At 37.0% G+C, this 21,751-nt stretch overlaps 2 protein-coding genes across 2 annotated transcripts; one reads left to right on the top strand and one right to left on the bottom strand.

Annotated features, from left to right (window-relative positions):
• Positions 1-12,547: 12,547 nt before the first annotated feature.
• LOC133721941 (uncharacterized) lies at positions 12,548-16,952 on the top strand. Its single transcript, XM_062148716.1, has 7 exons — positions 12,548-12,940; positions 13,599-13,724; positions 14,399-14,599; positions 15,258-15,354; positions 15,837-15,940; positions 16,132-16,183; positions 16,609-16,952. Exons 1-7 carry the CDS (start codon positions 12,723-12,725, stop codon positions 16,816-16,818), a joined length of 1,008 nt encoding a protein of 335 aa, XP_062004700.1. The 5' UTR covers positions 12,548-12,722; the 3' UTR covers positions 16,819-16,952.
• Positions 16,953-17,049: 97 nt separating this feature from the next.
• Positions 17,050-18,002, bottom strand: LOC133721942 (uncharacterized). Its single transcript, XM_062148717.1, has 2 exons — positions 17,536-18,002; positions 17,050-17,378 (listed from the first exon to the last, which is right to left on the bottom strand). The coding sequence occupies exons 1-2, from the start codon at positions 17,651-17,653 to the stop codon at positions 17,050-17,052; spliced, it is 447 nt and encodes a 148-aa protein (XP_062004701.1). The 5' UTR covers positions 17,654-18,002.
• Positions 18,003-21,751: the final 3,749 nt, after the last annotated feature.

Raw genomic sequence — 21,751 nt, 5'->3', positions numbered from 1 at the left:
CAGGGTTTCTTGATGATTTACACGGCAATACATCCCTCTTTATATAGTGCACGGCCTAGGTTAGGGTTTCCTACGAATTCTCCATGTTTGCATCATCCGACCAATGAGAAAATTCCATTTGAATTGGAGAACAAATTACCTTCCATTTCTCAATTTATCTAGCCATGATTTGGCCACCATGCATTTAGAATACAACTAGGAAACCTAAAATGATTTTTATTTTCTTTTCCTGATTGCACACGAAGTAGATTTTTACCCAAACTCTCCATATTTGCTCTTGCCGAATTCTTCTTGAATCTTCCTTTATATTTTCAGCAAAAATCAATAATAATTGATTTAGGATTCCTCCAAGACATCAGGAAGGGTCTAGAAACTCATGTACAAGTCACATGCTTCAATCTTTGGGCCAGACTTCTCAACTGGACAATTTCAAAGCCCAATCCTTATTTGCCGAACTTCCTTGTGCATTCTAGAACATTCTTGAGCTATCTTGAAGCCACATCGTCTCCTCGCAGCATCAGGACTCCTACTTCAACTTAGATTCCTTTTCCAGGTAGGATTAGGAAAGTTTCATTTCTCCATTTCTTTCCCATTTCTGCGCCTCATTTCCTCCTTGCCTTCATTTCCTTCATTTCTAGTTCTTCTTAGCTCATTTCCCGCGTTTGAAGCTCATTTGTACCTAGATACAACAAAATAAGTTAGAAATGACATTGTTAAAGGAATAACGAAGTAAAATGTATGATAAATGACACTAAAATCATAGGCAATATTAGCTCGATCAGTTGTTCAAGTTGGGGGTTGGGTTCTGGGGAATAAGCAAATTTAAGATGCTAAATGAGAGCACAGACAGATTTTTCACCAGGTGGTGATTCTGGGAAATGTTGCTAAGAAAGGTAAGGTCAAGGCGCACGATGAGGAGGTCAAGGCGCAGGGTGAGGTGGCCAAGGCGCAGGATGAGGGTGTCAAGGCGGAGGTGGGGGTCAAGGCGGAGGCCACAGGTTCTAAGTAGGGGTATGATGCTTTCCTTGAGTATAGTACTCATATATTTTCAAGCTTGTTTGATGAGTTTGATGACTTGATATGATTGTTTGGTTCCTCGATTTATGTTTTCTCTCTTTGTACCTATATGTTGGGACGAAAATTGTTGTATGTTAACATTATCACTCACAATGAGAATCCTAATGAGATTTGCTTCTTTCTTTAAATTTCTTCACTCTAGATGTATGGTTTAGGTTTCCCCTTCTTAATCTTTGTTTGGTGTGTTGAAATTGGAATATTGAATTAAGGAATTTATATTTCAATTTAAATTATGGTATGAGTATGGTGGAATTTGCCCATTACGTGGTTGTCACCCACATTTCTTTTTTGACTGTGATGAAATTCATGTATTAGGAGTAGTTAGTTCAAGTTGAAGTTGTTTTTTAGAGTTTCAGAAGGTTTAGCTGAGGGACTGTCATTTACGGCGCACATCTCATGTGTGCCGTTGGAATGTGTTTATTCGGCTCATTCACGACGTGCATCTTATGTGTATCGTAAATTTAGTTATCTATTAACGGCATGCACAAATATGTATGCCGTAAATGAGTTTTTTGACTAGTCTTTTACGACAAGTGATAACTGAAGACCTTTTACAGTAACATCTTTCATGTTCGTCTAGTATGTGCTGTTTACAATCAACACATCCCCGTAAGCAGTGTAGTCCAAAAGTGATTGATGGTCCCGCCAGAACATATTTGCAAGTCTTCCGTCTTTATCAACTATGTACTCGATATAACTAGACATATATATAGTCTCACTCGGAGGAAATCTGAAACCTCAAGAAGGAACGCGAGAAAGAACCAGAAGAGTAAATACTTTCCCTAATCTTAAGATTGTTGTGCGAGAGAGCCGGATACTGTGCCAGTATCCGTAAGAAGGCAAGTTATCAAACTGGATACTGGCACTGCATTGTTGCAAGAAGGCTAGTGGATTTCAAGCAGCAGCTGCGCCAGGGTTCAGTATTTATGTACCTAAGGGAAAGAGAAGCAATGTTTAATCGGTTTATGGCGGAGAGACGAGCTACGTTGCTTATGTTGTTCAAGTTGGGTGTTGGGTTCTGAGGAATAAGCAAATTTAAGATGCTAAATGAGAGTACAGGGACAACAAAGAAGTAGGGTGACGATGGGTTTGCCGCTAGCAATGTCTACTTGGGATGGTCGTACAGATTTTTTTACTGGTGTATGAAATGGAACATAATAATGGCCATTGGTTTCTTATTGTGGTGGACATGGTCAAAAGGGTAGCAGAATTGTGGGATAGTGGAGCTAGAAAGCAACTAATGGTCGGGTGACTATCAGTTATGTCCCAAGTGGTGGGTGGTTATGGAGTATGATGAAGCATAAATAAATGATTATGAAATATGTGACCATTAGTTTATATGATGATTAAAATGAAAGCTCGGTAATTGATGCTTTGTTTTTTGATTATTTGCAGCTACAACATATTGACCGTGTCATGACAATTGAGAACTTAAAGTAAAATGGGGGAGGGAAAACAGTATCATATTTTGTGGCAGTTGAACCGCATCGTGTACCCAAACAAAAGAATTCATATGACTGTGGGGTGTACGTTATCAAGAACATGCAACACTATGGGACGATTGGACTCAAAAGCATTCTTCATAGCTTCGTTCCCGTCACTAAGGACTGATAAATGCCTTTTTTGTTGTATTGAATCGATAAACTGATTAAAGACCCAATCATAAGTTTTCTCTTTCTCATCACAGACAAGTGCAATCCCAAACACAACGATGGCTTGGTGATTGTTATACCCAACCAACAACACCATAGGCTTACTATACCTGTTCATCTTGTATGTATTGTTGATACGGCTGAAATAGCCTCACAATTTAAGCCTGTAAAATATAGTTGTCAATATAGGATAAGCAAGGATTGTTCAGTCCGGGGATTGTAGGGTACACCTGCACAAAAAGGTCAATTAACAAATAAAAGAATAAAATGGGGGGTTTTGAAATTCGGTTCCTAATCTACTTAAAATAAAAATGAAACAAATAAAACTATCTACAATGATCGACTTCTTCACACTCAAATAAGAATTTTCAAACCATATCAACATGCAACGAGTTGTTTCAATCTATACAACCTAAAATCGTGCCAACACTAAATATAAAAAATGAATTCGAAGTACAAGTCTGAAGAGATCGAGTACCACTTTAATTCTTCTTTTTAATCTCCTAAGTTAGGAAAAGTCCATAACTTAAAATATTTCATATAAAACATTATGTTAATACTGAAAAGCATCCGTCAACGTTAAATATGAATCATTAATTGCAATTAGAATTTTGAATTCAAACATGTATGCATCCATAAGAAGTTACAAACGCACGAAACATGTAGCATATAATCTCGACCATTGTACATAGCCTTTATCACTTTAATTTTTGCCCTAAAACGATTAGGTGAATTAGAACACAAATTTGGCTTTATTAACCTACAGATTAACATCATTATTCAACCAAAATCATATGCTTAAAGTTATAAAAGGATGGCACGAAATCAGATTGTAGAGATATCATAAACAACTCAAGAACATAAAGAAATAAATCTGAAAATTACTAACATAAACTCGTTCTTAACAAAAATCCAACTCCAATAACAAAGTTCATAATCAAAATCTGAAATTCAATACTAAAGAGTATGAAAACATAAATAAGGGTCATGGATTACACTTTTTGATCTTCAAGGAAGCTTGGAGAACGTCAAGAGAACACAGGGCTAGGCCTTTAAGAACCCGAACAGCCTTGGAGAAGTCCTGAAGCTCTTCACTGCAAGAGGCTTTTTCTGAATTTTGGAGAGGGTTTTGGAGAGAAGAGAGCTAGGCTAATGAACTGAATTTTGCGTGAAGAAGTGATGGTTTTGGCTTCAAGAATTGCTGCTATTTATAGTGGAATCCTCCTCTCTTGTGATGCGATCTTGGCCATTCATCTAGAGGTGGTTTCTCCTCCAAAATTCCTTGATTTTCTCATGACAGAGTCTTGAATTCTTTGATCTCTTTTCTCCTTAATGACTCACGGTATATTCCTTGGAAATCTTTAGAGTTAATCATGCAATGCTCATTCTCTTTCCCTTGAATAGTGACCCGATACATCCCTTATTCCTCTCCTTTGAATTGCACTAATTTCTTCTTCCAAGGGTGTGCACACAATGAACTCCTTTAATCAAGAAAAATAAGAATTTAATTAGAGTTATAATCAATAGGAAATAAGATAATTAGGATAAATATTGAATATAAACACTCCCCTTTATCTCCATGAAATAAGAAGAATTTATGTGAATGAAAACTCCTTGAATTCCTCCTTATTTATGTAAGTCTTCTTATCCTTCAAGTTTCCTAGATTTCATCACTCAAGAGTCCTTAATGGGATGGACTCCTAAATTCTCTCTTTAAAACAGGAAAATCAGAAATAGGAAAGTTCAAATGAAGAAAGTTCACTAAAATAAAATAAGAAATATTTCCTAAAATGAAAGAGGAAAGTTTCTAAAATGACTTATCCTTCATTTACACTCATTTTTTCTCTTTTTCGGCTCTTTTCTCCATTTACGTCCTTGAAGTACCTAAAAACATAAACTATGTTATAGTTAGTAATTTTAAGAGAATAACTTAGCCAAATGAGGGAAAATACATATTAAAAACGTCACACTTTGTGCTCCTATCAACTATTTACAATCAACACATCCCCGTAAGCAGTGTAGTCCAAAAGTGATTGATGGTCCCGCCAGAACATGTTTGCAAGCTTTCCATCTTTATCAACTGTGTACTCGAACCAGAATTCTTTCTCAACCGATCCCTTTGCTTTCATCCTTCTTACAGCCGTTCTTGCATCACCCTCCACACCAAATTTCAAATTCTTTGGATGAAGCTTATTGTAAAGATCCTTCAGAGTGAATCGCATGTTGTGATATCCACCCGACTGGTAGGCAAGAAATTCATAAGCTCGATTAATGAAAACTTGTGCATTGTCGTGTCCCTCAACATTACAGTGGGAGCGAAGGAAATGAACTTCAGGGGCGATAACAAGATCGTGATTGTGCTGCGTCACAAACTTTGAAACATAGAACAAATTTTGCTAGATAGACCACATAATCATCTACTGGGCGGGGCAGCCACTTTTAGATATCATTCTTTCCCAAAACAATCTGTTCCTCGACACGTTATTCTTATCACCATTGGAGGCTTCATTGATTCCAGCACTTCCAAACTCTATGGTCTTTTGTACCAAGACATGTCGTCCAGCTTTAGAACATACCCACTGCCTTCGATATATAATTTTTTTGATTTTGTGTAGGTCCTTTTTAGCTTTCTTTGTGCTGAAGTCGGCCACATGGGAGTAATACTTGTAGAACTTCTCTGCTTCATCTACAGTTCGAAACCATAGATGTTTAACATCCTCATATGTGATGTCTTTGAAATTTCTCCCATTCATTCCACATTTCCAAATTATGCCATTAAATCCAGAACAACTCTCTTGAACTGATTAGATCCATTCATCTCCATTTCTGCTTCCAACGCAGTTGCCGTGTTAGGGGGCATGGTTTCTCTAACGGGAACCTCTCCAAAACGATTAGTGAAGCTTTCGAAGCCAAGCGATTCATCTTTCTCTTCATCTGAAAAAACTTGCTTATGATACTTGTAGTTAGTGAAATGAAGCTCTACTTCATCGGTGGTGTCTATATTCTTTGTAGGTCAAACTTGATCTTCACTTTTATGGACATTTAGGGTCTTTTGTGGGTTGTTGGAAGGGGGGGGGGGAGGGGGGAGGGGGGATGAGGGAAGTTAAGGCATACTTCACAGACTGCCTGCATAAATAATGATGAAGTAATGAGAAAAAATATCAATCTATTACTCCCACACATCCACAAGAAATATGAAGTCAGGGAAATATTCAAGAATTAAACATTGCATGAAACCTAGAAAAATACGTTTTTTCCCTGTTGCATTTGTATACTACAGACTACATCAAATACTCACTGCAACAAAATTATGATTTGTCATTTACATCATACCTTTATCCACACGCAGGTTTTATTAAAAACTACAACATACATCTCCATATTCACATTCATATCTTAGTCAAAAAGAAAATTTATGTACACTAACTATATATTTAACGACTTGTAAATTACTTGCAATGAAATAAAGCATTGCCTCACTTTTATAGTTGGTTCAACATACCAAATACATAACTTTTTTTTATATGTCACATCCGATGTTTATATTATCAATTACTAGGGAATAGACATATCAGGTAAGTTTTACACACAATCATAGACATACAACTGATGGTTTTACTAAACATACAACCGGTGAAGATATAGCCAACTATGAATGACATCACAGTCCCAAAGGTATAGCACAACTTTTATTAAATACAAAATGCAGACGACAAATTTAAATGAGGACATATAGGTAAAGTAGGGTGACATAAAGGTCCTATGGTACCAACATAGCCACTACTGGTGTGTGTATATATATATTTGGAAAAATTGAATACTTCATTAAATAGTTCAATTGTCTAGTCAAATATTACACTCATACATGTACATCAACACTAGATTCCCAGTCTCGCCATAATTAATCAACATATTTATATTTCACCATTTCGGATAACATTTCATTTTCATATCAGTTCAAAACATGCAACATATTTCAACTACTAATATACGGTCAATTCACCAACTTGGATCCATGTTGAGGGATAACAATAGCGTCTGCTCAGTTAAATAAAATATGGACTGTGAAGATGCCAGCTACAGTGATACAATTTTATTCCCTCTTATCTGAGGATGATTACCGACTACCTAAAGGCTTCCTATACTTATTGCAAACAACATTGCATGTGGTTCCTGAATAAAGAATAATTGCTTAACATATTTAATTTTTCATTCTAATAATCTAATGACATTCTTAATATAATTGCTTATAACATAATGACGCTTCCACTTCGCAGCAAGGTTAACAGATGAAGGTGATTATGTAAATCTTTGCAATGTTTTCTCTTACAGTAGGTCTAGTTTGTCTTCCAAACGATCCCCTGAAAAATTACGGAAATGCTTTGTACATAGACTATAATAAACCAAATTGATCATGTCAATAAAAACGATGGTTTCACTCATCTTGCTAGTACACAATAACAAAATGCAATCTAGATAGCTCCCTACATCTTCATAAACTCAAGAGTACAAGTCTATAATACTTGATGCATCATTTTATGAAAGTAACCATAAATTCGACCTCATGATTTAATATTGCTATTCACCTCTCAAAACAAACCTTCTATCATTCATTTTCATATCCACGATACCCATTGTCATCATTTTGTTAAATGTCCACACACCATAATTTAGCAGCACGTTAACTATACCTGAAACTGTAATTACTCCAAAGAATACAGATTTGGATTACTTTACCGCCACGGTTTTACTGTACCCATGTATGAGTGGAATATCAATTTCCAGCCGTAATTAACCGTATAACACTCAGCTGTTGTATATGCATAAAATGAATATCAGAAGCGTGGATACACAATATAAAATTTTCTAAACCTTGCAGAATGAATCTAAAAGGTTTGTTTAACTTGAAGATGCTTTCAAATGCCTATTTGCTTTATTGCGGGTGTAGGTTGGTACCAACCTTGTAGAGGGTAGTGATCACATGGAAATTAAATCACTGGAGCAACAATATTGTGTTCTCCAAGTAGCAACAAATACCGGTTACGAAAACTATAATGAACTTAAATAACCAAACAATTAGCTCGTCTTGCTGAGTGCCCACCACAGAAAACCACCCAAACCAACAATTGGCACAACAAAGAAATGGTAAGAACTGGATGTCAGAAAATCACAAATTTCATTACTGTGACAATAGCACAAGGGGAGTATATTCAATACAAATAGAATACCCAAATGGAAAGATAGAGACTACCAGATCGTTGACGTCCAATCTGATTGCCGGAACGATTCTTTGCAGGAGTGCTTTGAACTTGTGAACTTGTTTAGTATTTTCTACAACAAGGGGCAATATTAGTAAGGCTAGGAGATACAGTCGCCTAGACGAAGCGGACTTCTCGAATTCGGGGGTTCACATCAATGTATTAACTCGATCAAATCTTGGATTACATGTGCAGAAACACAAAAGGTTAGATCGACTTGCTTCTATTGCTACACAGATTTCAGTTTACTTGCTCCGAAATCGTATTCGTGTTGGCAATCCCAAGAATACAACATTTGAAATCAATACTAACAAATGAAACTACATATTTGATTAATGAACCTATACAAACATCCAAAAAGTAAAGGAATTTACAGAATATGGGGATGAACCTGTACCGACGAAATTGCTCTCTGGTAGTGAGGTGAGGCTTTCGGGATCCAAGTGTTCATTACTGCCTACAAATTGCAGTCATTACATTACCGATACAGCTGTCAAACCATATATTTTCTCTTCTCCAACCAAAATCAAACTGAATAACAAAAATCAAGATCCATCTAGATAACAACGATGAGACATCCAGAGTCGGTGGTAACTAGCCTCATTGATGGTTGACTGATGTTGGGATTGCTTTGCTCTCTCTGCTTTTAATCAGCTCTAAGGGGAAGAGATATCGAGAAGGGCAGATCTTTGTGAGGCAGATGACTTCAATGAAGCTAGGTATGGATATATTTTCATAGCGAAAATACCATTAAACCCCACTTGTTTCACCATGATGGGAAAACAATTACAGTTAACGTTCAATTCACGGTCAACAAAAAGTAAGCAATTCCTGAGGATGTTAATGATGTGCTCATATTATCCTATATTTCTATGTCTCGTAATCTTAGTTTTTATGTTTAATTCTCCTTATTTATGATTCATTTACATATTTTATTATTTTTGTAGGTTTGTTCCATAGAAAGAAGAAAAGAAGCTAAAATGAGCTAACTAGGATTGAAAGACGCCCAGGTCCCAGAATCTGCCTGTGCAGAACTTCCAACTTCCCCTAATTACTGGGAGTTATCCAGATCGAATCAGATAATGAGCCTTATATCATTGGAAAGCTACGGATGTCTACTTTCTGTAGAATTTTACGGATCTCGATTTCGATACTTCAAGAGAAAGTTATGATTGTTTGAGTGAAGATAGGTCAGACATGAAATCTGCTCGGGATTAATTCGTGGAGAACTCAAGTTCCATGGCACAAGATGGTCAATCCTAATGTTTCAAGGAAGTTAATTCAGATGAGGATTAAATGATGAACTTATTCCTACTTCTACAAGAGATGTTTCAAGGTTTTCCCATTCCAAATGAAGAAAGGAATCTAAACCCAAGTTTTACAAGGAAACATGAAGCCAAAGATGAGCAGAAATCTTCCCTTTATAAGGTAGCACGAATTTTACATGAAAAAGGAGTCTCGGGAGCACATTGAAGACGCCTAAGGAGCGGAGACGACTCACCCATCTTCCCCTTCTTTTCCCTTTCCATTCTTTTCATGTTTTTCCTATGTTTTATTTAGTTTTATTTTTCTAAACCTCTTTTCTAGGGCTAGGATGAGGCCCTAGCATGATTGTTTACATGTTTTGACATTCAATTGATGGATTAGTAGTTTCTTTTTGATAAATTCTTAATCTCTGCTTGAATTGTTGCTTATGTTAAAGTTCTATTGATTCGCGACGTTTAGGACTTTGCATCTAGTTATCAGAAGATGAATTTGAGGCGTACCTGCAATATAATTCAAATTAGCTTCATGAGATAAAGAATTGTGAATTACATTATTGTCGTACCTGAAGTAATGGTTTGCATGATTCCCTTGTTTTCTGGAACGTAATGAGTCTTATATGTTAAATTTATGCCGTACCTTAATAGATTGCATGTTAGGATATACGACCTCTGTCGTACCTGGAGAAAATCATACACTTAAGGAAAACTATGGTCTAAGTGTCGTACCTGAACTTAGATACGGGAATTGTTATCTAAAAGAAAAGAAAGAATTCATTGGTTGATTCAAAACGTAGATAAGATTGCTTGTGGTTGATTCCGACACCCTAGGCTCATCATCATCATATTCTTAATTTTAATCATTATAGACTCTTTTCAATTTCAATTTAATTAGATTCACTTTTTAAGTTTCTGTTTTTAAGAAATTTTCTCATTATCAAAAACTCTTTCAAAACCGTGAAAATCATAAGTCTTAATTTGAGTCATTGTGTGTCTTAGTCGATTTGTGCTTATTGTTCTGTGTGTTTTTTTTCGTTTAATTAACTTAGGTTTCCATATTGTGAAGTGAACTAATATCCTCGTGGGAACGACAACCCCTTTTCTTCCATTATTATACTACATCCACCCTGTATACTTGCAGGAATTCCATCAGTTAACTAGCCACGTCAGTGGGGGCCCATTTGGTCTACAATTGTGTTGGTTCATTGCAGCCTACTCCTAAAATTTTGATTGATTGGACTTTGGGTTGACATTAAAGAATGCATATATCCTCATTCATCCTACTAGACCAGTCATCATTTGCATTATTTGCTCTTTATGTTGATGAAGATGGACTGAAAACTGTTTGAAAGAAACTGGTGGAACCAGCTTTTAATCGTCTTGGCTTTTTTTTCTAATTGAATGTGGCACGTGTTGTTTAGCAAACTCTTATCGACAACCAAAAGAACCAATACTATTGATAAACTTTCGCTTCTTATTTTGGGTAGAATAGAATGGAATTTTCAATCAATCCAATATTAAGTTAAGCTTTTATACCATAGGGTTTGCAATCCTTGGATTTGTGAGTGCCGTGCATGGTTCATATATGTTGTTGGTTCTTTCAGGGCTAATTTTTTGATTAATTTTTGTAGGTTATGCTCTTAGTTCTGTTGAAGGACGGCTAGATGGCTTGTAATGGAATTTTCTTTAATCTCTTAGAGGCTAGTTAAACCAAGAAGTATGCATTGAGCTCCTAGACAGTAATAAATACTTTCAAAGCAATGCTTTAGATTGGTTGATATATCTAGATGACCCACACCAAAAGAAGGGAAGAGTATATGTACCACAAAACTTATCCGTGATGACTAGTGATTTTTTATATATAGTTTGCTCTCAGCATATAGTGTGATTCTAATAGTTCACCACAAACTTTAATTCTTGGGCTGCTGACTTTGCTTACTTATCTTTTAGTCTTTTGTCAATAGCTTATCAAATTAGAGAAACATGATTCTGAATGAAGTTCAATTTTCTTTTTGTTGTGATTTCGTATCTCTAGCATTTCTTGTTTGGGATTTGTGTTACACTATCAACATGGATAATTAGTTGGTCTTGTGCAATCAGTATCTATGTTAATGACTTTTTATTACTGGTTCAATAGCTTTGTACATGTGTCATAGTATCTTTCTGTACATATGTCAGTAGCTTTTTAAATTGCTTATTTTTGATAACCTGGTTGATAAAGAGACCCACTTTTGATGTCAGCAGCACGCTGCTATTTTTAGTTTGCATTTCAAATACTAATATTTGTTGTATTTTGGTTGTTGCCAGAATTCTTCCACTTTACATTTGCAGTAGTAGATTCGAAAATCATATGAATTTGGGTAGTGAAGCCTCCATTGACCAAGAGATCATCTGGCCAACCAAAAATGTTGAAATGAATTTTGGTGCTGAAGATGGCAAAATAAGGCCTATGGTTAGTGTATTGTGGTAGAGCGTCACAACAAGAAACAATAACAGAGGCCAACTGAAAAATGACAGTAGTATTACAACATTGACAGTAGCTTTCTACAACGATTGTAATAGATTTGCATAACTATGGTAGTGGCTTTTTACAACTATCGAAGCAGCTTCAACCTTGAATACATTTTCAATAATTGAATATGTTTGCTTTTCCCGATGATAGTACCATTTTTATTTTGAATGCATCATTTACATTTCCATAGCTTTGTTAGTCTCTGACTCTTTGGGAATAACTTTCTCAATCTTTGGCAGTAGTTTTTGCTTTGCTTGGTAGTAGTTTTTGGTGTTAGTCATAGTACCTTTTGTTATTGGTGAGAGTAGGTTTCGATGTTGGTGGGAGTAACTTTTGTTGATGGTGAGAGTAACTTTCTAGTATTGGTGAGAGTAGCTTTTTGGTGTTGGTGACAGTAGTTTTTGGTGTTTGTGACTGTATTTTTTTTTTTACCTCGCCGAAGTTCATCCAAAATTGTCGGAAACCTCACGGGAAGTCGTCAGAGATCTAGCCGGAAACCGTCGCGGGATAAGAAAGAGAATTATTTGTGACTTTTTACTCTATTGGCATTTTCGTAAAGATATTAATTTTAAATTTTGAACATTTAAGATAATTATTAATTTAATAATTTTATGAAAGAAAAAAATAGTTTGTGATCGTTAAATTAATAAAGTATTCAAATTGGCCCACAAAATTACCAGTTGGGTTTTGTTCAACCTAAAGAGTCAAATAATGACGGAAACGAGTAAGCTAAAAAAAGAGGGACGTTTTGTTTTGGATTGCCACACTCGGCAAAAAGAAAGAGCAAAAAAAAAAAAAAAAAAACAAAAACAAAAAGGGCTGAATCATGTAAAAGATCCAAATCCGAAATCAATAACAAGAGAAGAGAAGAGAAGAGAAGGCAGCCAAGTCCACCACCCGAGGACTCCAAGTCTGATCACGTCTTACCCCTCAGCGGAGAGTCTCAGACGACGAGACGAGAATGGCCGGAATCCGATTGGGCCCTGATGACTCAGAGATATCGCAGCAGAGCCGAGGAGCTGCTCCGGCCGATCTTATCTCAGACGACGATCGCTCCGTCGCCGCGGACTCGTGGTCCATCAAGAGCGACTATGGGAGCACTCTCGACGACGACCAACGCCACGCTGATGCTGCTGAGGATCTCTCCGCCGCTAACCTCCGCGCCCCCTCCGATTACAGGTTGCGTCTTCCACTCCCTCTCTTTATTACATACATGTCTTGCATTGTTTGTTGTAATCAGAATACCACTATATAGATATTTTATCCGTTTTGCCAAACAAGGACAAGGACAAGGAAAGGTTGGCCTAGCCATGAGAAAGAATAACAGTCCTAAAATCTGATTCTAGATGGACTGGAGAATGTAACCTATCTGGTGCATTTATTATTATTGTATATGCTCTTAGTGAAAATTATCATTATACCAAGAAATAGTCATCCAAACTAACAGACACAGGCCAAGGAAAACCCACATCTGCTATACTTGTGCTTGCAAGATTGCAAATGTATCTGTGTGAGAATTCTGACTATTTACATCGTAAACAAAATCTGGTTGCTTTCTTGGACATGTCTGTTCCATCTGACTCGCAATTCATCCCCCTAGTCTATTTTAAATATGCAAGCAGAGTTGGTGCTTGGTTCCTATCCAGTATACATTTGTATCCTTTTTTTTTTCTCCTTTACTTTCCCTTGGAGGAAAACCCCAACTACTAGTAGATCGGCTTACTATTTCTTTTGTGTATATAGGGGTGTGCGTGTGTATACACGTGAACTTACCTGTTTGTTCTGTTAACTGTCGTGGTATATCTTGTGCTGAATGATGTGTATTGTGCATGTACAGCTCTGACAAGGAGGAACCGGATTCTGATGGGATGACATCAATGCTAGGCCTTCAGAGTTATTGGGATGCTGCCTATGCAGATGAGCTGGTTAATTTTCGTGAACATGGGCATGCTGGTGAAGTTTGGTAAGCATTGCTTTTAGTACCTAACTCTGTAAATTAACTGGTCATGAAGTTTTGGGACGCAGAACAGAGTTATTCAGATAACAGTTTGTGTAACTTTACATTATAGAGGGCCATATGAATATGATTATAAGTCTCATAAGTCGGGATTAGACAATTTATAGATTCTAAGGAACATCTTATTGTGCTATACTGTTTGCATCATATATCAAGGTCTGATGGGAAGCAATTAGAAATTATAGTAGGAAAGAGATTAAGGTACGGAATGAGGAAGTGAGAATAGTGAAACTAATAGTGAAATTTCTGAATAATATCATAAGAAACTGCTTACAAAGACTTGAAACAAGCTAATTTGTACTAATATTACAGAAGCCCTAATATCAAACACATCAAATCCTAGCCCATGCAGAATAATATCATAAGAAACTGCTTACAAAGACTTAAAATGTTGAGAGAATTTCTGGTGATAAATTAAGCAACTGTAAATTAAGGGACTGAATGTGAAGGCGAAGCTATTAATAAGTCCAAAAGAAAGTATTTGTTAGAAGACTATTGACTTTCAAGTCGGTTTTGGACATGACTGACCAAAGTTGTCAACTTCAATATTTTATTTTCAAATAAAAATAAATGATGAAAAACTAGAAACTTGATCTATTTACCCTTATCTGTTATTGTAGGTTTGGAGCTGATGTCATGGAAGTTGTTGCATCTTGGACCAAAACATTATGCATTGATGCTTCTCAAGGTCGCATGCCAAATCATGTTGATAATAGCAAGTCTGAATCAGCTGAACAAGGTTACAAGTTTCTTTCAGGTTGGAGTGTACTTGACATTGGGACTGGCAATGGATTGCTTCTTCAAGAACTTTCCAAGCAGGGGTATTCTTTGTTTATTTGAATTTTTCTGGCATTATACGCTGAATTAATTCGAAAGTTCTTTGTGGAAAAGGATATATTGGGTGAATGTTTCTCAACTTGGAATGTGGAGATTGGACAGGGAGGGTTTCATTAGGTGTCTTGTAAAGACTCACTAGTTGCATTTCATAAAAAGAAAATAAAGGATATAACATAATTGAAGAGAAAAAAAATCCAAAAAAAAGTAAAAGAGAATGTATATAGAATTTAATTAGTACAGTGAGTTTTTCTTGCAGATTGTGTAAGGTGGGAAGCAAGTCGAACACTCGTATGCTTATATTAGGCCTAAATGCAAGCTTAGAAATTAATGATATTTTTATTTGCGAAGTTAAAGTTAGAGTTAATTATACATTTTGATTAATTAATATTAAAAAAGTGGTGAAGTCTTGTGTCAATTTATCAATAAGTTATCATCATTTTTATAATTTGTGTTATTGTTATTAAGGTACATTATTGTTATGATTACATGTACTTTTGAGGCCATATTGTATTTGATTGGAGTTACCCTGGTTTTCTCTCCCCCCACCCAAAAAAAAAAACAAAGGCTCTCTTTTCTTTGTGGCAAATTTCTTGTCACAGACACCATAATGAATTAATGATATTCTTGGTATTTTGTTTTCAGGTTTTCTGATTTAACAGGAATTGATTATAGTGAAGGGGCAATTGACCTTGCTCGAAACCTTGCTGACCGTGATGGATTACCCAATATTCATTTTTTGGTACGCCTGTTGTCAGATTATAAACTATTGTCTTCTATTCCTTTGTGAAGTCCATATTTCTGATGGATGAAGTTTCTTATTAGTGGAAATTCTCTTCTATTGTTTGTTATCAATAATTTTTGGCAGTGATTTTTCTTTTCTCTTCTAACTAATTTCCAGAACAACAATCTTGGTTTAAATTATATTCTTCATTCATTTGAATCTTTTTCATGCTCCCCTTGAAAAAGTGAGAATAAGGCAAGAATCCTTTTTACATCCCATGATGAAATATGGTGATGAACATTTGCATTGAATTTTCTTACTTGCCTAACATGCATATTGACTTGGGTAAACTTGCAGCCTTTTTCCCTTAGTTGAAGCAACGTAGAATGAGCATTCATAAGAAGTTAAATTTCTCTAGCAGGTTGATTGGAATTAATGAGTTATGAATGGTAGCTGTTTAAACACTTGCTCCAATCCTTTTGTGTACACTTATTTTGCAGGTTGATGATATTCTAGAGACGAAGTTGGAACAACAGTTTCAACTTGTTGTAGACAAAGGAACCTTAGATGCCATTGGATTGCATCCAGATGGTGCTATAAAAAGGTAAAAACTTGTAGAGACTGTAATAGTGGATTTTCTGTTACGATTATTACACTTTAAGTCTTACTTAGCTGTTTGCTTATTGACTGTTGCTGACTTTCTACCAAATGATTTGTGATGCTAGTCCATTTAATTGCTTATGGTGATTGAATAAAGGAAACTAGAGTGTGTTGATTTTGTACTTTGTTTTACAGGATAATATATTGGGATTCAGTTTTGAGATTGATGGCTCCTGGTGGAATATTAGTAAGCATCTTCACTTGTCTAGTCCTTGTTATTCAAAATTTCACTTACCATCGTATAGGGATGTTTTGAGGTGCTCAAGTAGGAAATGCTTTTGCTTAGGTTGTGGTTTTGTGAGAGACATGTAAATTGAAACCTGAGCGCTTCCTGCATTACTTGCTAATGTTTCTTTACTTCCAAAGTTATTCTGGCAAAATGCTAAAAAAAAAAAAAAAAATAATAATAATAAAAAAGAGCAGAATAAGTTTTTGATTATTTAAGAACTTTTGCCATGACCAAATGTATTTTCAAATGTACCCTGAAGTTGGGTGATATTTTAACATTGCTTAAGGTATTCTTTCTATTATTTTTCTAATTTCTCTGTGAAGTTTTACATTTTGTTTCTTTCAACTCCACCTGACTCTGTTTTTGTGGGACACCATTGATAGGTAATCACATCATGTAACAGCACTAAAGAAGAATTAGTGCAAGAAGTGGAAAATTTCAATCAAAGGACTGGTGTGACCCAAGATCAAGAAGGATGCAAAGATACGGCTCCTCAGCTTCAATACCTTAATCATGTTCGCACATATCCAACATTCATGTTTGGTGGATCCGTAGGATCACGGGTTGCCACTGTGGCATTTCTCCGGAATTGAGTCTTTGCAAGTTGTAGTTAACTGATCAATAACAGTGGATGCATTTGTGTTTGCATGTCGTAAAATTGAAACTTACTTTCAGTGACTTCTTTTAGTTTGGAAAAGAGTAAAAAAGTCTGATTCATTTTGAGCTATCGCTTAGGTTTCCTCTAGATATGCGCAGCTTAAATACAGAATTTTATTTGGATTTGGGTTGATTGAGATTAGAATATACATGCATATATGTGCATACTATTGATTCAAATAGTTAATCACCAGTGATACAAGGAAAAGGCCAAAAGTAGCACTAAAACAAGTAAAACCAAAAGTGAGAGAGGCTAGACGTATGAGGCAAAAGAAGCTTGAGACCTCTCTTGCTCTTGCTCTTGCTCTTGCTCTTGCACTTCTGAGTTGGTCATTATATTTATACCCGGCTGTGTAATTCCAACCGTATTGGTCTTGACGATGATGTTTGTGGCATAATTTCTCAAGTCTCTCCCTCATCTTAACTAGTTCCATTTTCTCTCTTAGAACACTCATATTTGAATCTACCATATCCCTGCTGCTGCTTGATGATCTTCCTGCATATCCATCCACCCATTATGACCGAAAAAATCATAACATGCATTAAAACTATGTGGTAATGTGTTTTTTTGCCAGATTAAAGTCGTATATCCAACTTCACAGTTGGAGAGAAGGATAAGCAGATCCAAATAGGTAGACTGATTGGAGTAGTACCTTCGTCGAAGCTGTGAGCCTTTACTTGCATGATCATATTCATACGACGAATATTGCTGCTGCGCTTCAAATATGGCTGTACTGGAATATTATACAAACAAGGGAGAGAAGAAGCCATATCCGGTCTGTGGACCTTGTTTATGGACTATATTTCCGTGTAATCGCGTAAAATCACGAACACAAATAAACCAGAAGGAAATTAACTAGAAGAAGAAAGGAAAATCTGCAGTTCAACGTCAGATAATGATGGACAAGTTTTCAGTTCAATTAACTGGATTCACTGTATATATATCCAGAAGGGAAAAATGAAATGTCTAGTTCTTTGCCTACTCCATATTTATGGTAGAGCTCATAGGATAGAATAAGACTAGATAGCAGCCAGGTTTGTGCCGGTCAACAGATTCTAAATGCCTGCTCCGAATTTGAAATTAATTTCGAATGAGAACTTACCTAGCTAGTCAAATGTATTTGAGAAACGTCGGCAGCAAGATACATTTGAAAATGCATGAGGACACTAATCCTCCCTATATTATTTCACCAAGCGGTCAAACTTGGCATAGAGCCACAGACAACTAATTTGATCTTATGTTTTTGAATCTGTATACTAATTAACAACCTTTGTTTTTTTAATATTTTTTTTTTGGGTATAATTAAATTATGATTAATTGGGTGATGTAAATGATGCAGGTTGAACAGATACGTACATGCTGTTTATATTAGTTAAAACGACATCAACATGCAATCAAGGATCGACTGGACGACGTACATCATTATCTAGCCGTTCGGACACTAGAGATCAAGTGATCACGACACAACTAAAGAACTTAGTCAGACTGTCCTGTGCAGACCCTCCTAGGCCTTGGCTAGCAATTAAGACCACCACCATCACGCAATAATACCTCTCAAATCATAGCCGTAGGCGGCCTCTGGAGAATGCAACCACCCTCAGCATTAGCCGCACTATGGTTGGCAAAAATATCAGCAAGACAGCAAGAGTATATATCTCTGCTGAAACATATAACTAAAAGTGGATAATAAAGCAGCAGATGCTCTTGGTCTCAACAACTCATTCTACACACTAAAGAGTGTTGAAGTGGCTGGATTCAACAAGCTGAAAGAGGAGTATTTGAGTTGTCCAGATTTTGGAAGCATATGTTCAGCAGTTTTGGAAGACCAATCCAAAAGCAGTAAATTTGTTCTACAATATGGATTTTTTGTTGGATCATTGACCCAAAGCACCAAAATGAGCTAAAATTATCACTTACCCTAGCAACAAAGTATATATACCCATTAACCCAATTTAAAGATTAAATGACTATTCTGCCCTCAATCTAATTAATAAACTACGTTTTATGCCACTCTCTCATCTCTCTCTGTCCAGCACGACAAGGCCTTGGCGCCACCGCTAGGAGAACAGGTCGTTTTGGACACCGACCCCTCCATCCCCAAGCTCAATCGCGAAGACGCCCGGAAAATGATCGAGCGATTCACCCCCGATCAGCGTCGAAACGGAGTCTTCGTCATCAAAGAGAGAGTTTCTCCAGCAGGCCGGCGGTGTGGCCGTCGTCGATGGTGGTCTGGCGACCACGCTCGACCGGCACGACGCTGACCTCAACAATCCTCTCTGGAGATCTTGATTATCTTGAAGCTTGTGCAGTTACAACTTCGTCTTTCAGCTCAACCTCTGCCTATGGCGATGTATGTCATTTCACGGCGAGTAACTGCCGGATCGATGCAGTTAACGACGTTTCGTTATGCCACTACTTGCTGGAGGAACTATTCGATGTGGTTTCGCAAGGAAAGGGACACCTTTGGACCCATTCTTGTCCCCTCAGACAAGTAGCTACTCTCACCACCTCCTTGTTCATTTTATCGTTTTCTTTTGACGTGATTCGATTTGTTCAAACACAGATTTTGTGGAGCTCAAATTAAGAGATTGTTGCAGAACTTTGATATCGGCGGCGACCACGAACGGATGTGCTGCCAAGGATTAGATCATTTTTTTTTTTGGGGGGTAAAATGGGACCAAAAGGCCTAGAAGGAAAGAAAAAAGAAAAAAAAAAGTTTTATTGTCTCTTAATAAAACATTTTTTGGGGGGACAATAAAAGTTTATTGCCCCCAATAAATGTGGTGACCCGAGAGAGGGGTCCCACAGCGCCGCGACCCCGAGCCAATGAGAAACCGACATGTTACGAATGATATCCCGATAACTCATCAACCCGAAATCGCAAGGCCTTTTGGGTTTAGGTTGTTGGTTTACAAAACATCTTCTTAGACAAATCATTCTAGCAACCGAACAACATATTTTCAAAAGCAAAATTTAAAGTGAGCTAAAGGATTTGGGCTTACAATCGGGGCCCAATTTGGAAAACAAACCACTAAGTAACAACCAGTATGAGAGACGCGCTCCAGGGTTACGGGCCTCTCGAAGTTTTGTAAATAAGCAAGTAGAAAACAATTAAACAAATCAATAAGAAAGAAAATAAATAAGGGACTTCAAAATCCGATAAAGGACTAAGACCTTAATTTAGTAAAGTCGAAGAGAAATACGCCAAGCCGGGCCATGTGCCTCCCCTGTACGCTCCCCGACCACATGCTCGAAACCTGCACACTGTTGTAGGGGTGAGCTTTCGTCCTCGCATGCCTAGTAAGGGCCGACCCAACCGTGCTAGGTTTGAAAAATAATATACTTGAAAAAATTTACTACATAATATTGTGCATGTTTATCGAAAATACTTTAAAAAGAGGCAACCACAAACATTGTTCTCTTTTATAAAACATATGCAGCATGCTTCATACAACTCATACAACTTGGAGCTCCGAGATACTTACCTGCCGGCTAAACTAAAACAAATCGGTGACTGACCCGGTTCGTCATCCTTCGAGAACCGGCCAACTACTCTGTAGTCATTGTGACTACAAGTAGTGAAAGTGTCCATTTCCTAGCCCTGAGTCTCCTATGACTGGTTCACTGTCAGTACTCACCATTCCTCGACAAACATAGGAGCACAGCCCCCTCCGGAGGTTCACGGTTATCAATACCGTGGGATCCCTAGGAATCAACGCGTCTAGGTCTCATTCACTTTCAGGTCACAAGTACAAACATACAATGGGTACAGTATCTCAACATGCAAGTCTAGCCTCGGTTTTTCGCAATCCGCAGTTATCAATTATGAAAACACAGGTATCACGAGTCATCGACTAATGAACAACCAAAAACGCACTTGCAGGCAACATACTATCATACTAGAGCATTCCACATATAGAAAAGCCTCTAACAAGGAAGGACAGCTCACCCTACCTGGATATGGAGTGCTCGTTCACATTCAGGTTCGTTCCCGACTTTCGATCATTTGTCCAAATCCAAGTGCACACGCTCGAGTCCTTTATAATAAAATTAAACCAATAAGTAACTTAACGTCATTAACTTAATCAATCGAGCCTACCTTGGTTTCCAATTCCATTCGATCCCCGGCAACGGCGCCATTTGATTTGTGTGCTTGAATGCAACTTACGCGCAATAAGGGCACGGTCATCAAAGAAGTGGGAAATATTTGAACCCGAAATTATCGTACCACGGGGATTAAAAAGCTAACTTCAATCCTTGGTTATGCCGATTACTAAGTCACCAACAATTGACAAATAAACCTAAAAAAAAATAGCTCCAAGCTATTTACATGCCCGGCTCGGAACAACCAAGCCTAAAATTGGTCAAGAGAACCACAAATAAATGCGGAAGCTCACAACCAAATGGTATGGACAATGAAAGTGGTTTGTGAAAATTGATTTTGATTGCGATGAATAAAATTGAAAATTAAAATTATGATTAAAAATTAAGATAATAGAAACTAATCAAGATATGAAAATTAGGTCACTAGGGTATCCTCATAGCCAAATTTAATGCATAAATATATTCCGACAATGGTCATTCAATTCATAGTGGCATCAAGAACCGTACCCAAGGCTTTTCAAGGCTCATAGGTCATTAGATTCTTAAAGGGTATTCCTACTCCGGATCAAGGGTCGTAGAAACTCAATTGGGACAATTTAGAGCCTTGTTAGGGCCTCTAGTTGCACCAAAAGGCGAAGAGTCCTAGAATCAAAGTTCCCAAGCTAGCCAATACGGCAATCGAAATTGGTATTGTAACTAACCATGTTCTAAACAAGTGTCCTAGCTATAAATTAGAGAAGTGATTAGGTCCCCTAATTTGTTCT

The sequence above is a fragment of the Rosa rugosa genome, chromosome 7 (assembly GCF_958449725.1).
Source record: "Rosa rugosa chromosome 7, drRosRugo1.1, whole genome shotgun sequence".
NCBI lineage: Eukaryota > Viridiplantae > Streptophyta > Magnoliopsida > Rosales > Rosaceae > Rosa > Rosa rugosa.
This window is presented reverse-complemented; position numbering and strand designations above follow the sequence as displayed.

What these genes read in the sequence shown, in the direction of transcription:
- LOC133721941 (XM_062148716.1), top strand. Translation starts at nt 12,723, where the DNA reads ATGGCCGGAATCCGATTGGGCCCTGATGACTCAGAGATATCGCAGCAG. An exon ending in CGCGCCCCCTCCGATTACAG is followed by an intron (nt 12,941 to 13,598) that starts GTTGCGTCTTCC and finishes GTGCATGTACAG; the next exon opens with CTCTGACAAGGAGGAACCGG. An exon ending in TACCCAATATTCATTTTTTG is followed by an intron (nt 15,355 to 15,836) that starts GTACGCCTGTTG and finishes CTTATTTTGCAG; the next exon opens with GTTGATGATATTCTAGAGAC.
- LOC133721942 (XM_062148717.1), bottom strand. Translation starts at nt 17,653, where the DNA reads ATGGCTTCTTCTCTCCCTTGTTTGTATAATATTCCAGTACAGCCATAT. An exon ending in GGCTCACAGCTTCGACGAAG is followed by an intron (nt 17,379 to 17,535) that starts GTACTACTCCAA and finishes ATGGATATGCAG; the next exon opens with GAAGATCATCAAGCAGCAGC.